Raw genomic sequence first — 19,932 nt, forward strand, 5'->3', positions numbered from 1 at the left:
ACCCGGCGGGCTGACGTCACCAGGACGGCAGGCCCCGCCCCGCCCCGCCCCGCCCCCCCGCGTAGAAAAAGCAGGCGGGGAGCACCGTCCCGCGGTAGCCGCGAGATGGAGGTTCCCGAGCGGGGTCGCCGAGCCGAGGCTCCCTGGAAGAAGCTGTCTAAGGAGGTAGGCGGGTTGCAGGCGGCTGGGGCTGAGCTGGGCAGCGCGGAGAGTGGATGCAGTTCCAGGAACGGAGCTTCGGAGCCCGTTGACCCACCACCCCCGAGCGCGCCGGCGAGCGCCGGGCGTGCCTGCTCCGAAAGCTTTGGCGCCCGGGTCTGGTTTGCTTCTGGCCACAGGCAGCCTTTTAAGGGCAGAGAAGACCGAAGCTGTGCCGATAGCCGACCTCAAGCGCAGGGTCTCGTGCAGGCAGGTCGCAGGATGCTGGATGCAGGAAGGCTGGTGTTTACTGCAGGGTGGTTGTGAGGGCTGGAAACCACACCGGCAAAGCATGTGTTGTGATCATTCAACTGTAACTTCCTAACCAGTTTCCCCCGCATCTCAGGCAGTGGTTGGTTTGTTTTGGGGGTTTTGTTAGTTTTTTTTTTTTATTCTGGCCACTGATACATCTGAGAATCTGGTTAAGTTATGGACACTAACCCCCCAAGAAATCCCATTCTCTGTCTCTGTCTCTCTGTCCCCCACACACTTGCCTACAATATCAGAGGACTCTCAGAAACCCGTTGCATTATCATTAGCATACTTAAGAACAGTGAGGACGGTGACAGCAGTCACCGTGTGTGCCAGGGATGGCTGTGAACGTCTGACAGGCACAGATTGTACAGATCTAAAGAACCCTGGCCAACAACCTCGTTCAGCTCGAGGAGGCAGTAACCCACATTTGAATGGCTGGTTTTACTTCATTTACGTGCCTTACGACCTTTCACCTTGTGAGGCTGCTATTTTGTCCATTATATAGATGTGGGAACTGAGACTCAGAGACTATAAGTTGCCCAGGGTAAAACAGCCTGTAAGTGACAGAGCATGGATGGCCCTCAACCCATCTGACTCCAGAGCCCCAGATCCTTCTGTGAAGCTACCCTGTCTTCCAGTTTCCCATTTGGGGCTTCACTCTTTTTCCTTGCCTTTGAACTTTTTCTCCAAAACCTGGTTCTTGTTACTTTTCTACATGAAGTCTGAACATCTTAGCCTGATATGTGAGACCCTCCGTCTTCCGGTCCCAGCTGCCCAGCCTCACCTCTGTGATTCAGCAGTCTGGCCTATCACTATCTCCAGACCGACCTTTGATTCCCCCCTCCTGAGCCCTGTACCTTTGCTCTGGGCCCTCCTGCAGTCAGGACCATGGCCTCTCAGAGATAAGCTCTGCCACACTTTCTCTGCGGTGACCACGCCAGCAACCTGGCCTCCTGCAGTAGGAGTGGTGCCCATGGTAGCATTAACCAGAACACATTTTATAGGACCTTATCTCCCCTTTAAGGCTGGCCACTAGTTAAAAGCACGGCCATAGCTCTAGACCATGAATCTGAGAGCCCCTGTGATGTATCTGAAATACCTAATTAGTTGGTGTCGGGGGAGAGTGGGATACCAGGGGCTTGAAGGAAGCTGAGGGCTTCTAAAGAGCCTGAGATATTGGGGAGGGGGCTTCCCAAGGCAGGCATTCGGAGGGGTGGGGGCACGTTGTGTGGAGAACAAAGGTCTTACGGAAACTTCTGTCTGTGTTCCATAGGAGCTGGAGAATCAGTACAGCCCCAGCAGATGGGTCATCCGACTGGGAGCCGAGGAGGCCCTGAGGACCTACTCACAGATAGGGGATGAGGGTACTGGGGGCCCTCCCCTTGGATGCTTTGGGTGGTCTCTAGCATATGGCAGTGGTTCAGAATGCTGGGGGCAGGAGGAGGCTCTCGGGACAGTTCCCAAAGTCCAGGTACCACGCAAGCCTCTTTGGCTCAGGGCCAGGCATCCAGGAGCCCTCGCCACAGGTCAGCTGGAGGCAGGAAAGGCCCAACAGGCCGTGTTCCACCTCCTCTCCTGCTTGGCTGACAGTGCCCAGACCAGTAAGGCCACATGCTACAGGGGCACCAGGAAGTAGGGTGAGAAAAAGGCAGGCCTCCCACTTGGCTGAACCTGGAATGTTGTTGATATTTATAAAAAGCAAAAGGGGCTCCTGGGTGGCTCAGTCGGTTGGGCGTCCGACTTCCACTCAGGTCACCATGTCGCGGTTCATGAGTTCGAGCCCCGCGTCGGGCTCTGTGCCGACAGCTCAGAGCTTGAAGCCTACTTCCGATCCTGTGTCTCCCCCTCTCTCTACCCCTCCCCTGCTCACGCTCTGTGTCTCGCTGTCTCTCAATAATAAATAAACGTTAAAAAAATTTTTTTTTAATTTAAAAAGTAAAACAAAATAAAATGTTGACATTTTGTTGGCCATGGACATTTAGCATTAATTATTAATTTTGATTTATATATATATATACATATTTATATATATATTGCATTTAAATACTATTTATTTTTATATTGGTCAGCTTGGGCTGCCATTGCGAAGTGCCATAGAACGGATGGCTTAAGCGATAGGAATCTGTTTCTCACAGTTCTGGAGGCTAAGAAGGCCCAAGAGCGAGGTTCTGGCCAGTTTGGTTCCCTGATGAGAGTCCTCCCGGCTTGCAGACAGCTGCCTTTTCCATGCTGTCCTCACATGGCAGAGAGACAGTGAGAGCTCTGGTCTGTCTTCCTCTCCTTTTAAAAAGTTTTTTAAGTTTATTTATTTTGAGAGAGAGAGAGAGAGAAAGAGCATGCACGCACGAGCAGGGGAGGGGCAGAGAGAGAGAGAGAGAATCCCCAGCAGGCTCTGCACTGTCAGCACAGACAGAACCCGATGTGGGGCTCGAACCCACGAACCCTGAGATCCTGACCTGAGCCCTTAACCGACTGAGCCACCCAGGTGCCCCCTCTTTCTTCTTCTTATTTTTTTTAATTTCTTTTTTAATGTTCATTTTTGAGAGAAAGAGAGGGAGAGAGAGAGACAGAGCGTGAGTAGGAGGAATGGCAGAGAGGGAGAGAGAGACAGAATCGGAAGCAGGCTCCAGGCTCTGAGCTGTCAGCACAGAGCCCAACGCAGGGCTTCAACTCACCAACCGCGAGATCGTGACCTGAACCGAAGTCAGATGCTTCACCGACTGAGCCACCCAGGCATCCCATTCTTCCTCTTTTTATAAGGCCTCTAATCCTACCATAGTGCTTCACCCCATCGAAACCCAACTACCTTCCAAAGTTACCACTGTCATACCATCACGTTACGGGGCAGTGCTTCAACATATGAGCGCTGGGGGACACAGACCTTCAGCCCAAAACGATCTTCATGACTGAAGTTTTGGTGCCGACGCCCCCATGCTGTGCCCGGAGCAAGGGCCTCACCCCTGCTCGATGAGGTTAAATAACTTACCCAAGTCACGCAGCTCGTGATGGTAGCCACCGCCCGGAGCCGAGCTTCCAGAAAAGAGTGGGGCAGCCCGATGGGGTGAGGTGGGTCGGGCAGTGTCCGTGAGTGCGCAATAGTCGGCCTCTCCTGGAGGTGCTCCCCAGACCTCCTCGGTGCTGCCTGCCGTCTCCAGGGATTGGCTCCTCCCATGCAAGCTCACAGGGGGCGGCAAAGGCACAAGAAGGGCAAGTGATGAGAAATAGATTCCTGCTGAGCCAGAAAGCCTCTCCACAAAGGACAGAGAGAGAAAGAAAATAAGTTTTTATTGAATAAGGGTTAAACCAAACTGTGATGTGCACCACAGGCAAGCTGCTAAAGAGACTGTGAAACCAGAAAGAAACCTCACCCTTTTTAAAAAAAAAAAAAAAAAAGCTTTTATTTGTTTATGCATTTAAGTCATCTCGACGCCCAACGTGGGGCTCGAACTCACGACCCAGAGATCGAGAGTTGCACGCCCTCCCTACTGAGCCAGGCAGGCACCCCAGAAACCTCACCCTTTTAGGCAGGCAGGCAGATATACCCCCACTGCATGCCTGTTCTCAAGATAAATGATAGCTGTGCTGAAGCAGGTGGCCTCACAGTGCCACTTGTCCCCCTAGATCTTCCTAAGTCCACCTGGTAATGAGGGTGGCCGTCTGTGCTTGCCCATTGCCTTTATCCAGAGGAAAAAGAAACCTTCCATAGCTTAACAACAAAGTAGTTTTGTAACTTGGAGCCGGGCACCTGTAGAAGGTAGGCTCCTGTCTGACCGCAGAATCTGGGGGCAGGGGCACTGTATTTTGATGATTACATTGCAAAGTGATGACGCCCCAGGTCCTGGAGGAAAACATTCCGAGGTTGGAAAACTGGCAAGAGACTCATTTAGCTCTTCAAAATATTTACATACACTTCAAAGGGGAGAGAAAAGATTCATAAAGAGTTTCTCAAAATAACTGCTCTAAGAAAAGGGAAGGAGGAGGCTCTCTTTTCCTTTTCTGCACCAGGGAGACTTAATCTCTCTCTCTCTCATACTTTGATTTGTATTCATCCTCATAGCCATCAACCTATTAACTGGCAGGGGGGCGGTGTTCTTTTTTAACAAGTAGACAGACCACCTTTATCTGCCACAAAGACCTGGCCTCCCTCAGGCCAGGTGCACGGGGACTGCTGGGTGAGCAGGGACAGAAAGCAGAGGCGAGCTGGCAGGACAGGTTTTCAGAACTATTTCCTCTCTCAGTAGTTTCAGACTTGTTTTACCGAGACTCTTAGTGTCGTAGACTCTGGGTCTAGAGTTCTTTCTTGTCCAGCAAGAAAGCGGGACGCAGGATTAAAATCCGAGAGACCGCTAATGCCCGGGAGAAGACAAGAGCCCCGATTCAGAGTCCTTGCTGTGTTTTTATTGGGATCAGAAGGCTTACAAACATGGTGATGGGTGTGCACAAAGAGACAATAAATCTGTGAACATTAACTCATGGGCGTGAGGGAAAGGGGGGTTTGAAGATATACGGTGTTAGGGGGTTGGGTCAATATAAAACAAAATCCTGGCGCCGGGCAGATGGTTGTTAACAGCCGACAGGAGGTGCCTTGTCTGTTTGTCTTAGGTAGCCTAGGGGATAAGATGGACTGAGCGTGCTACCTCAGGGTCAGCAAGGCACCTTTCTTTTGATAATTAGCTCCTCTCTGGGCCGCTTCACCGCACAGAGATCTATGCCCTATTTACCTCTTTACCTAACTTGGTTCTTCCTTCCTGTGAAAGCAGCTTTCTGCTATAGTACTAAATTGGGGGGTCCGCCCTGAATACCTAATCTTATTTACCGCATATTCCTTTGTATCGGGGCCTTTGCCCCACCCTCTCTCTATTTATTTACCTCATCTTGTTTACCCAGACTTGGGTGTGAGCATCCTATGGCTTTGCAATTCTTTATGCCTTGTTAACCCATCAGTGCAGGCTCAGGGAATTCCTAAGCTTATTCCCCACCTCTTAGTACCAATACATTGTACACGAAATGAGGGAGGGGTACATGGATGGATAGATGGATGGATGAATAAGGTAGGTAGGTGGGTAGGTTGGTAGATAGGCAGATACTGAACTGCCGTCTGGGCGCCCTGCCTCTGCTAGCTTCCGGCAGGTCCTAGTCCACGCCCCTCTCCAGGAGAACCAATCACCAGTGACGTGGGTGGAGCCTCGTGTCCACAGCCTCTACTAGGGATCCCCACCCCACTACCTTCGCAGGCTCCCCGCTTGGGCTTTTCCCTCTCCACCCGAAAAGTGAAAGGAGAAAAACAAAGGCACAAAAGATACAAGCCCCAATTTTGTTGGACTGTGCTACGGTACATATAAAATTGACCATTCTAACCATTTTAAAGCGTACAATTCGGTGGCGTTTAGAACCTTCAAGATTTGTGCAGCCGTCATCAGTACCTTGTTCCAAATATCATTTTCGTTGCCTCAGAAGGAGCCCTACCGTCAGTCACTCCCCATTTCCCCCCCTCGCCGTCTCTGTCTATGGATTTACCTATTCTGGACACCCGGTCGGAATGGAATCCTACATGTACGTGTGGCCTTTTGTGGCTGGCTTCTTGGCATAATGTTCTGGAGCTCCATCCACGGTATATAATGCCGATCACTACTTCACGCCTTCGTCGTATGGACCTACCACGTCTGGTTTATTCACTGACAGACATTTGGGCTGTCCGCCTTTTGACAACTGTGAATAGGGCTGCTGTGAACATCCGTGTACACCTTTTCGTTTGAAAGCTCTTGATTTCTTATTCCTAAGACCAGTAGACAAAGCCGTTGGACACAACTGCATACATTCCAAATGCTTACTTTCACTTTGCGTATTTAGCTCATCATAGACCAGTAGCAAACAGGGTAGGGCTCCCAGTATCCCCAGATCGCAGGCCAAGCAGCCCTGCTCTGCGCCACCTTGGCTATTTTTTGGTAACCATTGTTTTCTTATTACAAAAGGAGCATATGCTTACTCAAATAGATTTACAAAATAAAATCCTCAATAATTCCACCACCCGTCGTTAACCAGAGGGTGGCTGATGGGACCCTGCCATTTTTTAAAGTGCTGCCACAGCCTGGAATAAGGTCTTCAGCCTTTCTGGGACCGTGTGGTCCCCCTGCTGTATCTTGCATTTAAGTCCCTAAGGACTCTGGTCTCCACTTCCTCTAATCCCCCTGACATGTGCTCTGGATGGGTCCCCGGGCCTGGGGTTTCTGTCTGTAAGAGTTTGGATACTTTCAGTTGCAAATAATAGAAACTCAGTTTCTTCAGTATCAAAAAGAGGACGTTTTAATGAGGTCTATTCATTGACGTCCTCCCGTGTTCCTGCCCTGGGGTCCAGAGACTGGAGGGCTGGTGGTGTTCACCCTCGGTGGGGAGGCTGTGAGTCACCTCGTTCTCTGCCCCTGCACCCAGCTGCCCGTCACCAGCCGCGGGGTCCACTCCTGGAGAGAAACAGTTCCTCTCTTTCTCAGGGTCAGCTGAGTTTTTTAATATCTGAGGGAGACACATCCATGATAGTGCATATCTACAGCTGTGTGGTTTGAATCACTCTTCAACTCAGAACGTAAATTTCATAGTCTTTTCTTTAGTTCTGGCACAAAATGAATCTGGCTGGTCCACGTATACTTTAAGAACTCTTGAGAAGGGGCGCCTGGGTGGCTCAGTCGGTTAAGCCTCTAACTCTCGGTTTCAGCTCAGGTCATGATTTCACAGTTCATGAGATCGAGCCTCACGTCAGCCTCTGTGCTGACAATGCAGAACTTGCTTGGGATTCTCTCTGTCTCTCTCTGCTCCTCCCCTGCTCGCTTGCGTGCTCTCTCAAATAAATAAATAAACTTTTTTTAAAAAATGACAAATGAATAGACCTACTAATGCAGAAATTCCACTGCTGAGAGTGCTTCCTTCAGACCCCCATACACAGTGGTGATGTGTGCACGGGGCTGATCACGGCAGGGTTACTTGTGCTAACCCAGCCCAAATGCCTCCAGCAGAGGACTCCTTCCTCAGGTGCCGATCCATTCAATGAATATTTACTGGGTGCCTGACATGTACTGGTCACTCATTTTGTGCACGGAATACATCAGTGAGCAAAGCACACAAACCCCTGCCCGTGCATCAATGTGAATCTTTTTCTCTTTCTTCTTATTTTATTATTTAAAAATAAATTTTTTGGGGGCGCCTGGGTGGCTCGGTCGGTTAAGCATCCGACTTCGGCTCTGGTCATGATCTCAATGTCTGTGAGTTCAAGCCTCGCATCGGGCTCTGTGCTGACAGCTCAGAGCCTGGAGCCTGTTTCAGATTCTGTGTCTCCCTCTCTCTCTGCCCCTCTCCTGTTCATGCTCTGTCTTTCTCTGTCTCAAAAATAAATAAACGTTAAAAAAAATTTTTAAAAAATAAATAAATATTTTTTTTTAACTTTTATTTATTTATTTTGGAACAGAGAGAAAGCTCGTGCTCGTACACACCAGCAGGGGAGGGGCAGAGAGGAGAGACAGAATCCCAAACCGGCTCCTGGCCATCAGCGCAGAGCCTGGTGCAGGGCTCACACTCACAAATTGTGAGAGTTGTTTTTTTTTTTTTTTTGAGCAGCAGGCAAAGGTTTACTAGAGTATAAGATCAGAAAGCAAGAGGAGTATGAAAGCTCTCTTTACAGAGAGGGGGCATTCACTTTTGAATCTCACAAGTTGTGAGATCATGACCTGAGCTGAGATCAAGAGTCGGAGGCTTAACCGACTGTGCCCCCCTGGTGCCCCCCTTCTTTCTGTATTATTGAAATACAGTTGACTTACAAGGTATATTAATTTCAGGTGTATAACGCAATGATTCAACAGTTCTCTACATGACTCTGTGCTCATCATGAGACGTGGAGTCACCATCTGTCACCTTCCACGTTATCACAGTGGTATTGCCTGTATTCTCTGCTGTCTTTCACTGTGATTCTTTTTTTTTTTTTTTGGAGAGACAGAGACAGAGTGCAAGTGGGGGAGGGGCAGAGAGCGAGGGAGACACAGAATCCGAAGAAGGCACCAGGCTCTGAGCCGTCAGCTCTCACTCGTGAATCGAGAGGTCATGACCTGGGTCGAAGTGGGACACTTCACTGACCGAGCCACCCAGGTGCCCTGGTCATGACTCTTTTTTTTTTTTTTTTAACATTTTTTTATTTATTTTTGGGACAGAGAGAGACAGAGCATGAACGGGGGAGGGGCAGAGAGAGAGGGAGACACAGAATCGGAAACAGGCTCCAGGCTCCGAGCCATCAGCCCAGAGCCTGACGCGGGGCTCGAACTCACCGACCGCGAGATCGTGACCTGGCTGAAGTCGGACGCTTAACCGACTGCGCCACCCAGGCGCCCCGCCCTGGTCGTGACTCTTAACGGGGCAGGGGAAGAGGACAAAGTAAATGCCGTAGTCCGTTAGAAGGGACAAGCGCTCTGGCAGTATGGAGCAGGCGAGGCGGGTGCTGGACAGTGGGTGTTAGGGTGGCCAGGGTCGACCCCTAGCGGAAGGTGTGCTGGGCAGGGTTGATTTTGTAGAGCCCCAGGGCTTTTGGGGGTGGTGTGCCAGATGCTGTGGACTGAATCTTTGTGCCCTCCCCAGATTCACATGTTGAAGCCTTAACCCTTAGGGTGGCTGTATTTGGAGTGATTAGGTGAATTGAGGTCATAAGCATGGGGTCCTGACCTGGCTGGATTCTTAGAAGAGACACCCAAGGGCTTGCCTCCCTAGAGAGGCCAAGAGCCCCACAGGCCCACCCAGAAGAGGCGTGTATGCACCCAATGAGGAGGTGGCCACCCGCCACCCAAGGGGAGGGCCGTCCCCAGACACAAGCCCCTCTGGCGCCTGGATCTAGGCCTTCCGGGACCCAGAACTGTGAAAAGTAAATGTAGGTTAAGCCTCCGCACCCTGAGGTATTTGGTCACAGCAGTGGGAGCCAACTCGCACAGGAGCCCCGGACGGACTTGAACCTGAGAGGGAAAGGTGCACCCAGGACTGGCTCACACCTGTGGCCGGAGGGCACTTGGCGGAAGAAGTAGGAAAGCCTCGAGGGCTGCCCTTGCTTCCAGCGGAGAAGGGGAGGGATATCCAACAAGGTAGTCGCGGTGGAGGCGGGAGGAGACGCACGGAGAGGATTTCCTGATGATGGGATGTGGTTTGTTGGGCCTGCGCAACTGGCATGACTGGTTAGCATGCAACCCTCAGATGGAATATAAGAGCGAAGAAAGGTCTATAAAGAAGGGAAGAACAAGGAAGCTATGTGCAGATGGGGAAAGCTCTCCAAGAAACACTACGGGAAGTGGGCAGGGCAGACACGTATTTTATATGCTGCCATTTGGACGAAAGGTTGAGAGGGTCTATATCCGTGTTAGTAACGGAGGTCACCTTGGCAAGGGGCCGGGAAAGCAGGCAGGTGAGAGGCGGTGAGGGAACGTTTCACTGGAAAGCCTTTTTTTTTTTTTTTTTAACGTGTATTTATTGGGAGAGGTGGGGGAGGGGCAGAGAGAGAGGGAGAGAAAGAGAATCCCAGACAGACTCTGCGTTGTCAGTGCAGACATGGAGTTCAGTCTCAGAACCATGAGATCATGACCTGAGCTGAAATCAAGAGTTGGACGCTTAACCGGCTGAGCCACCCAGGCACCCGTAGGAAGCCTTGTGTGTGTGTGTGTGTGTGTGTGTGTGTGTGTGTGTGTGTGTGAACCATACAAACATATTGTGTCTCCATAAGAAAAATTAATGACGGGCGCCTGGGTGGCTCAGTCGATTGAGCGTCCAACTTTGCTGCTCAGGTCATGATCTCGCGGTTCGTGAGTTCGAGCCCCGCGTCGGGCTCTGTGCTGACAGCTCGGGGCCTGGAGCCTGCTTCGGATTCTGTGTCTCCCTCTCTGCTCCTCCCCCTGCTCACACACTCTCTCTCCCTCAGAAATAAATAAACATTAAAAAAATTATCTAATTAATAATAGATCCATTCCGTTAAGCATGGCCTTCAGAGTGAGCTGTGTCCAGTGTGGCCGGCACAGGGACACACGGGGAGCCTGTTTTGTTCCGTTCGTTAGACACTTGCAGGAGTCACACCTCAGGCTCTCTGAGCAGCTGGTCGCTTTGGGAGGTGGCAAGTCTCCCCCTACTGCTGCCCAGCACCAGAGAGGGAGCAGGGACGCACAGCAAGCCACATCTCTCTCCTCTAAGAAGCCTTGTCTCGTCCTTTCACTCTCGGGACAGGGGCGCCCGTAGACAAGGTCTGACAGCAAAACTGGTTTTACAGCCCCTTGGCCTGTTCTGCAGAGGCAGCCTGGTCTCTGGTTTTGGCATGGGGAGAAACTTGGCATCTCCCATCATTTTTGTTTCTGTTGGCCTTGAGCAGTTTCTCTGAATGGAGACGGCCTGTTTTACTAGTTAGTTTATGCCTAAACATACTTTATACAAACTATCTTTTCCTACTGGGTCTGTCCCTTCTAGAGTTGCAGAATCATCCAGCCAAGAGGTGCACTGGTTTCCTTTTGGGCCCGCCTCTATGGACCCCAAGGCTGGGGACCTGGGCACCTCCAGGGACACGGATCCCAAGTTCATGTCTCACTGCTCCAATGTTCAGTATCAGAAAGATCACACTGATCAGGCTCTGTTGTATTTATGTCAACTGTTTTGCAATTAATCTCCACACCCAACATGGGGCTCAACCTCACAACCCCGAGATCCAGAGTCACATGCTCTACTGACTGAGACAGCCAGGCACCCCTCCTTTTTGATTAGTACATGTTGGGTCCTATTTATGCAATCTTTGTCTATCCCAAGATCATGAAGATCTCCTGTTTTGTTTCCCAAGAGCTTTGTGGCTTCTCTTTCATGTTTAGATAGACCATCAGGAACTGATCTGATGTGGTGTGAGGTAAGGATCAAGAAACTTTTTTAACGTTTATTTTTGAGAGAGAGAGAGAGAGAGAGAGAGAGAGAGAGAGAGAGAGCACAAGCAGGGGAAGGGCAGAGAGAGGGGGGGACAGAGGATCCGAAGCAGGCTCTGTGCTGACAGCAGACAGCCCAATGCGGGGCTTGAGCTCACAAACCTCAAGATCATGACCTGGGCCGAAGCTGGACGCTTAACCGACTGAGACACCCAGGTGCCCTAACAAACTATTTTGTTTTCATTTGGATATTCATTTGACCCAACACTGCTTATTGAAATATTTATTTATCACACAATTTTCTTTTTCTTTCTTTTCCACACAACTTTCTTTGAATTGTTTACTACGTATCAGATCCTGGGTGTCCAGAGGTGGGCAGAGCCAAGCCCTTGTCTTGACAGTGAGGGCAACAGACAGTAAACAAGGTAACAGATGTCAGCGTTGGTCGCACTTGGATGGGACAGTCTGGTCTCTTTGCAACTACGCCCCCAGGGGAGGCTCCAGAACCCGGCACAGTTGATCCTGAGGACTTGGGGGGGAGGGGCACCTTTCATGGAGCTCTGAAAACTGGGGCTGATCGGCCGACCCAAAGGGGCTTTCAGCAGAAAGGTTTCTACCTTCGGTAAGACAGAAAACTGCTCCGGGTCAGCAGGTCGTGCTAATAGTGACCTGTCCACATCTCGAGACAGCTACTAAGAGGGCCCGAGCCACCAGGAGGAACCGGCTGCATGTCCCCTACGGAGACGGCGAGGGGGAGAACCTGGACATCTACTTTCCCGAGCAAGTGTCTGAAGGTAGGCGAATGGGCGGGTGGTCCCGCAGCAGGGCTCAGCTGGGCACCCGGCTCAGCCCCCACGCCCTCTGTCTGTCTTACAGCCTCGCCTTTCTGTGTGTTCTTCCATGGCGGGTACTGGCAGAGCGGAAGGTGAGTCGGGAGCTTGGGTGAACAGGGAGGAAGGGACATCCACCCTTCCCTGGTGTAGGAGATCGTGCGAGCTGCTGCTTCAAACTCCAGGAGTGCGTTCTCTCACAGTTCTGGAGGCCAGAAGTCTGAGATAAAGGTGTGGGCAGGGCCCTGCTCCCTCCAGAGGCGCCGGGGGAGAACCCACTCCTGCGTCTTCCAGCGGCTGGGGGCTCTGGGTTTTCGTTGGCTGTGGCCGCATCACCCCCGTCTCTGCATCCATCCTCACGGGGCCTCCTCTGTGTCCGTGTCTCAGATCATCCCCCGCCCTTCTCTTACAGTGTCACCAGTCATGGGATTTATGCCCACCCTGAATCAGGGATGATCTCACCTCGGGATCCTTAACTACATCTCCGTCTCTCTTTCTGCAGTAAAGATACATCAGCCTTCATGGTCAACCCACTGACAGCACAGGGAGTGGCCGTGGTGATAGTGGCTTATGACATAGCCCCCAAAGGTAAGGACGATGGTCTCATAGGTTTGAAGCCTGGTGGGCTTTGGAGGGGAGAGAGCCCCTGACGGCTCCTGACCCGCCTCGTGTTCTCTGTGCAGGTACCCTGGACCAGATGGTAGACCAAGTGACCCGGAGCATCGTGTATATCCAGAAGCAGTATCCACGCAATGAGTAGGTATCACTGCAGATTTCCCTTTTGCCAGACGATGTGGGAGGACCGTGGATTCAGCCCCCCGGGATGCAGCCCAGCTGCTCCCTCTGGCCTGTGGAGCAGAAGGCGAACTGGGACTCCTCGATACCGACCTGATGCACTTGGGCCACCGAATGCAAATCCGGCTCTCTCTCCTCTGACCCAACCCAGGGGGATTTACCTGTGCGGACACTCAGCTGGGGCCCACCTGGCCGCCATGATGCTCCTGGCCGACTGGACCAAGCATGCAGTCGCACCCAACCTCCGAGGTTTCCCTGGGACTGTGGGCTGGCCGGGCAGCCTTCTCCCTCCCCAGATGGGCCCGAGGGCCGCACCAGCTGCACAAAATCCCAACAGCCATGACGTGCTTGAGCTGGGGGCTTGGAGCCCTGTGACATGGGCTCGTCTTTGCTTCTTCTCTACCCCTACCCTGGTCTCGCCCCTTTGGGGCTGGCCCCATATTGCCCCACTGGGTGCCTGCAGGAAGCCTGGTATGGGTGGGGTGTTGGCCCCACCTAGAGCCTGGCCCTCTGACTGCTCTTCACCTTTACAGGCTTTTTCCTGATAAGTGGGATCTATGACCTAGAGCCCATCGTGTTCACCTCTCAGAACGGCCCTCTCCTCATGACCCTGTGAGTCACTTGCCCCCTCCTTCTCCAGCTGAGCTTGAACCTGCCAGGCGGGCCAGGGGTGACGCGTGGGCTTTTCTCCGTCCTGACCCATGCCTGCCCCCCCCCACCCCCGCATCAGGGAGGATGCTCGGAGGAATGGTCCACAGCAGCTCCTGGAGGCGGCCCTGACGCAGCCCGTGGATCCCGCCTGCCACGTGCTGGTGATCGTGGGCCAACACGACTCCCCCGAATTCTCCCGACAGTCCAGGGAATTTTATCAGGTACCCCCAGCACCCCGCTTCTGGCTGGAGGTTGAGGGTCATGCGCTGTCATCACCTTCCCCTTTATTTCACCCAAAGGGACCCCAAGACCATCAGCCATTTATTCAACAAATACCGAGCGAGCACCTGCTCCAGGTCAGGCAGGGCCCTGCTGCCTCACGCTCCTGCTTGGCCCTTTTCTCTACCCAGACACTGTGCAGAGGAGGATGGAACGCCTCGTTTGAAGAACTCCACGATGTGGATCACTTTGAAATCATCTGGAAGCTAACCCAGGACGACTACGTGCTCACCCAGGTGGGGCACATCCCTTCACTGTGGAGGGCATGGGTCCTGCCTTAGCACCCCCGGACATACGGACAGGAGGGTAGGTGGGGAGCACAGAGGAGTCATTCACTAGTTCCTTGGCCTCCGGGAGGCTGGGGACCCTACGGTAGGACTTGAGTCCCCCCCTGGCTTCCTAGACTTCACCTCTCTTTGAAAGAGCCCCAGAGTCTGTGCCTGGGCACACAGGTGGGAGCTGCACGGGGCTTGGTGCCGAGGCGGAGAGGCATTGATCTGGGCCAAGGAAAGTGTTAGCCTGTGTTAAGCATAAGGCAGAGCCAACTCCATACAGGACAAGATGGGCGGATTTGGTTCAGAAATGTTGAGGGGCGCCTGGGTGGCGCAGTCAGTTAAGCGTCCGACTTCAGCCAGGTCACGATCTCGCGGTCCGTGAGTTCGAGCCCCGCGTCAGGCTCTGGGCTGATGGCTCAGAGCCTGGAGCCTGTTTCCGGTTCTGTGTCTCCCTCTCTCTCTGCCCCTTCCCCGTTCATGCTCTGTCTCTCTCTGTCCCCAAAAAAATAAATAAACGTTGAAAAAAAAAATTGAAAAAAAAAAAAGAAATGTTGATTACAACTTAAACGTGGAGAATCCTTTTGAAAATCAAACATTACAATTTTAACGTGGAGAATTCTTTCACAAGTCAAAGAATAAGCTGGGGAGAGTATTTGCCACAGACCTGGCAGATACAGAGTTACCATTTCTCTTCTCTTCTTTTTCTTTTTCTCCACCCCCCCCCACCCCCAACCGGAAAGTGGTTCTTCAGAACTTCACTTTTAATCAGCTGCCACCTCAGTAAGGCTTTGATAGCATTCAGTGTTTTTTTTTAATTTTTAAAAAATATCTTTGAACGAGAGAGAGAGACACACACACACAGAGCAGGGGAGGGGCAGGGAGAGAGGGAGACACAGAATCCGAAGCAGGTTCCGGGCTCCGAGCCGTCAGCACAGAGCCCGACACGGGGCTCGAACCCACGAACTGTTGAGATCATGACCTGGGCCAAAGTCAGATGCTTAACTGACTGAGCCACCCAGGCACCCCTATAGCATTCAGTTTAATTCTTACATAATTAATATTCTTACTGTATAAAGAGTACTTTCAAATCAATAAGAACTGTTTTAATTTCTATTTAGAAACAGACAAAAATGGATAAAGAATAAGGGATAGTTTAAGAAAAAATATAAATGGCCAATAAACATGGGGGGAAGATTATACCAGGGATATTAGAAATGTCACTTAAAATGACAGTCCTTTCCCACCTGTCATTGAAAATATTCTAATAAGGGGCGCCTGGGTGCAGTTAGTTAAGCGCGCCCGACTCTTGATTTTGGCTCAGGTCATGATCTCGTGGTTTCATAGGTTCAGACCCATGTCAGGCTCTGTACTGGCAGCACAGAGCCTGCTTGGGATTCTCTCTCTCTCTCTCTCTCTGTCTCTCTCTCTCTGTCTCTCTCTCCCTCTCCCTCTCTCTGCCCCCACCCCCAACACACTGTCTCTCTCTCAAAATAAATAAACAAATGTCTAAAAAATTAAAAAATAGGAAAAAAAGGAAGAGAAAATGTTCTAATGATAATTATGCCCAGCACTGCTGGAGAGATGGTGGAGGGGGTCCTCTCCAGTTCCGCCGGGGGGCGCACAGCCTGGCAATATAGATCCAAACCCACTAGCCCAGTAATTCTGCTGCTTGGAATTTCTCTTCCGGATAATCAAAGAAATACACAGAGATAGCCCCTGCAACGGTATTAATATTCAAAACTGGGAAACAACCTAAATGTCCCAATGAGGTTACATGATGACATAATCAGGTAATGGAACACAGTTTGTGAAAATCAGTTAGGATACATCAAATTGATTCAGATGTGAAAGCAAAAACACAAGAAACAACTGATCCAGTATATTCCCAATTCAAGCATACACAGACAGCTAGACCCCTGGAGGCATATGTATGCATACAAAAAACTCAATTATCAGTGGTATCACACAGTGCATTTTAAAAATTCATTTCCAAAAAAAAAAAAAATTCATTTCCAGGGGCGCCTGGGTGGCTCAGTCGGTGAAGCGTCCGACTTCAGCTCAGGTCGTGATCTCATGGTTCATGAGTTCCAGCCCTGTGTCAGGCTCTATACTGACAGCTTGGAGCCTGGAACCGGCTTCCGATTCTGTCTCCTTCTCTCTCTGCCCCTCCCCCACTCACACTCTGTCTCTCTCTCAAAAATAAACAGTAAAAAAAAAAATGCAATTCCACATTTGCTAACATGAGCACATATTACTTAAAAAAATGTGTTTTTTATTTTTTTGAGACAGCACCAGTGGGGGAGGGGCAGAGAGATTGGGAGACAGAGAATCCCAAGCGGGCTCCACCCCGTCAGGGTGGAGCCCCACGCGGGGCTCGAACTCATGAACCATGAGATCATGACCCGAGCAGAAATCAAGAGTCAGACACTTAACCGACTGAGCCACCCAGGCGCCCCTGTGTTAGGTTTTCAACTGGGGGAAAACAAATTTTCATAAGTGACATGAAAACTTTATTTATGAATGCTGACACTTGAATCTTACATAATTTTTACACGTTGTGAAATAATATTGTTTCGGTCTTTTCTCGACCATTTAAAAGAGGGAAGCCATTCTTAGCTCATGGGTCGTACAAAACCTCATGTCGAGCTGGAGGTAAGTCTACGTATGGTTGAGAGCTTATTTTGAACCCTTCAAAGGAGAGATGGGACTGGGCTGTCATTTTAAGTGGCATTTCTATCATCAGTAAGGCAGCCTGTTTCTTTCTTTCATCAGATTCCTCCTGAGAGATCCCTGCAAGCGCCTCTCCAATCCTGAGGCTCTTGTGTCTTTTCTTATGTGTCTTTTCTTATCGCTGCAGATGATTTTGAGAACAATCTTCCAGGAGCCCTGACAGCATTGGACCCCCACCAGTGGGCACCCCGATGGTGAAGCTCCCCCCCCCAGACCCCGCGGGCTTCCCCTTCCTGCCAACCTGGCCTCTCCCCACGCCCAGGAGCGCCTCCATTTTCTCTGAACACCACTAAAAATCTCCACGGCCTTTTGCTGGTCTGGATACATCAGATCGATTCAGATGTGAAAGCTGAATGTAGCATGTAATTTGAAACACTAAGATATTCAAAAAGCTTCCACGACGCAGGCACACGAGAATGAATGACATTATAGGAGTGACTTGAATTTATTCCAGATCGTCAAAGGAAATGAGTCACAAAGTGTGGGACTTCGTTTAACGTTTGCAACAAATTCCTTGTGGGACACCCCACAGCTGCTGGCAGGAAACCCAGGCTGTCTCCACACCTAGGTCAAGAATTGCGCCCCCTAGGTTATGCCCTGTCAAAGCAAAATGCCTTAAACTAAGCAAAAGACAGAACAAAAATGTGTCCGCCACCTCTATGATCCTATTTTCACTTAAGAAGGATGCATAGGGGCGCCTGGGTGGCGCAGTCGGTTAAGCGTCCGACTTCAGCCAGGTCACGATCTCGCGGTCGGTGAGTTCGAGCCCCGCGTCAGGCTCTGGGCTGATGGTTCGGAGCCTGGAGCCTGTTTCCGATTCTGTGTCTCCCTCTCTCTCTGCCCCTCCCCCGTTCATGCTCTGTCTCTCTCTGTCCCAAAAATAAATAAACGTTGAAAAATAAAATAAAATAAAATAAAAAGAAGGATGCATAGACCTCTACGTGGGCACGTGACATACGATACACAGATATCTATAGATCTAGAAAAAAAGACCAGCGGGATATACACAGGGTAACAGCAGTAAACAAAGCGAGATCGTGGGAAATTTTAATTTCTTCCTCTCATCTAATATAAATGATTGTATTACTATAAACAATTGAATATAAAAGTTATACTAAATAGACTGTGGACTGGATAACTATTTTCATGGCTTGTTAAAAAATGGGGTAGGGACGCCTGGGTGGCTCGGTCGGTTAAGCGCCTGACTCCGGCTCAGGTCGTGATCTCACAGGTTGTGAGTTCGAGCCCCGCGTGGGGCTCTGTGCTGAAAGCTCAGAGCTTGGAGCCTGCTTCGGATCCTGTGTCTCCCTCTCCCTCTGCCCCTCCCCTGCTCATGCTTTCTCTCTCAAAAATAAACATTTAAAACTAAATAAATTTAAAAACTGGCAGGGCACCGGGGTGCCTCAGTCGGTTGAGCATCTGACTCGATTTCGGCTTAGGTCATGATCTCCTGGTTTGTGATTTCAAGCCCGGAGACGGGCTCTGTGCTGACAGGATGGAGTCTGCTTGGGATCCTGTCTCCCTCCCCTTCTCTCTGACCTTCCCCTGTTCGCTCTCTCTCTCTCACACACAATAAATAAGTATTTTTTAAAAATTTAAATGATACAGGGGCGCCTGGGTGGCTCAGTCGGTTAGGCGGCCGACTTCGGCCCAGGTCATGATCTCGCGGTCCGTGAGTTCGAGCCCCGCGTCGGGCTCTGTGCTGGCAGCTCAGAGCCTGGAGCCTGTTTCAGATTCTGTGTCTCCCTCTTTCTGACCCTCCCCCGTTCATGCTCTGTCTCTCTCTGTCTCAAAAATAAATAAATGTTAAAAAAAAATTTTTTTAAATAAAAAAAAATTTTTTTTTAAACATTTAAATGATACAGTAAAAAGTTTCCCGGGGTACCCGCCCGGCTCAGTCGGTAGAGCATGGTAGAATATATGACTCTTGATCTCAGGGTCATGAGTTCAGGCCCCATGTTGGGCTTGGAGCCTACTTAAATTTTTAAAAAAGAAAAAGTTTCCAAGAAGTTGTGACATTAAAAGAATAGAAGCCAGCAGCCCGCGTAGAGCCGGAGCACTGAGGAGGTCTCTTATTTCTGGCCTGCGGATGTGAGAGGCGCCACTCAGCCACCCCTGCAGTTCGGGAAGTGACTTCAGAACACCCTGTTCCTGACAGAGGACACACAGATTTTTCCCGTAGGCTGCAGGATTTGCCGTTGCTGGGACACCGCTCTGAGGTGGGAACCAGCCCCACCCACCCTCCCTCTCTTTCCTTGTTCTCCCCCAAGTTTGCCACTGCCCCCGGCCCCTCCTGGACGCCCAGGTCTGGGAGGTCAGTGATGCCTTCAGAGACTTCAGTTCTTTCTCTGTCCCTTTGTCCTTCAAGCTCACTTGAAGCTTTGGGGCGGCAGTGAAGCCCTCTAGAATTCTCCTGACTTTGTGGAGCAGGTGGGGGCCTGTCTTGGCCCTCTTTGGTTGCCTAGCAGTCAGGAGCTGCTCAGAGCTCTGTTCCTGGAGACTGGATTCACTCCCTGTCCTTTCCAGACTCCCACCAGCCACTCTGGGTCTCCATTTATTCACCTGTAAAAAAAATCTAGCTAGAGCAGGAGCAGACAAACAGACCCATGGACAGAAACAACGCTGCAGAGATGGGCCCCAGCACATAGTGGACTTAAGCATGTGACTCGGGTGGTGTTTCAAACCTGCCTTTGTTCAAAGCCACTTACTGGACAGTGTGGGGGCAACTGGCCAGATCTTGGAAAACAAATCTGAACCTGTTTCATGCACCTTCCATTGATATACTTCTGAAAGAATCAAGACTTTTTTTTTTTAAGATCAAGACTTTAACAATAAAAGAGAAAACCAAAAGAAATCTTCAATGAATACCTTTTCTAAATCATCTCAGACCAGAACAAGCCTTTCTAAGCGTGACAAAAACAAAACAAAAGAAGCCAGCCAGAAACAAAAAATAAAAGTCAGGGGCACCTGGCTGGCTCAGTCAGAAGAGCCCGTGGCTCTTGATTGGGG

The 19,932-nt window shown here is 50.6% G+C and overlaps 1 protein-coding gene across 4 annotated transcripts; it reads left to right on the forward strand.

Moving 5' to 3' along the window:
* The first annotated feature begins 25 nt into the window (after positions 1-25).
* Positions 26-18,046, forward strand: AFMID (arylformamidase). 4 transcript variants are annotated; one of them, XM_053211741.1, is made up of 11 exons: positions 26-165; positions 1,727-1,817; positions 12,053-12,157; positions 12,240-12,288; positions 12,696-12,781; positions 12,877-12,949; positions 13,140-13,237; positions 13,522-13,600; positions 13,719-13,860; positions 13,939-14,154; positions 17,051-18,046. In XM_053211741.1, exons 1-11 carry the CDS (start codon positions 106-108, stop codon positions 17,081-17,083), a joined length of 1,032 nt encoding a protein of 343 aa, XP_053067716.1. In that variant the 5' UTR covers positions 26-105; the 3' UTR covers positions 17,084-18,046. The 4 variants fall into 4 exon arrangements, with proteins under 4 accessions (XP_053067716.1, XP_026908356.1, XP_014935556.2 ...); XM_027052555.2 differs by having other exon boundaries at positions 14,050-14,224; XM_015080070.3 differs by having other exon boundaries at positions 27-165; positions 14,050-14,154.
* The last annotated feature ends 1,886 nt before the right edge of the window (positions 18,047-19,932 follow it).

This window comes from Acinonyx jubatus, chromosome E1, assembly GCF_027475565.1.
Source record: "Acinonyx jubatus isolate Ajub_Pintada_27869175 chromosome E1, VMU_Ajub_asm_v1.0, whole genome shotgun sequence".
In the NCBI taxonomy this organism is placed as follows: domain Eukaryota; kingdom Metazoa; phylum Chordata; class Mammalia; order Carnivora; family Felidae; genus Acinonyx; species Acinonyx jubatus.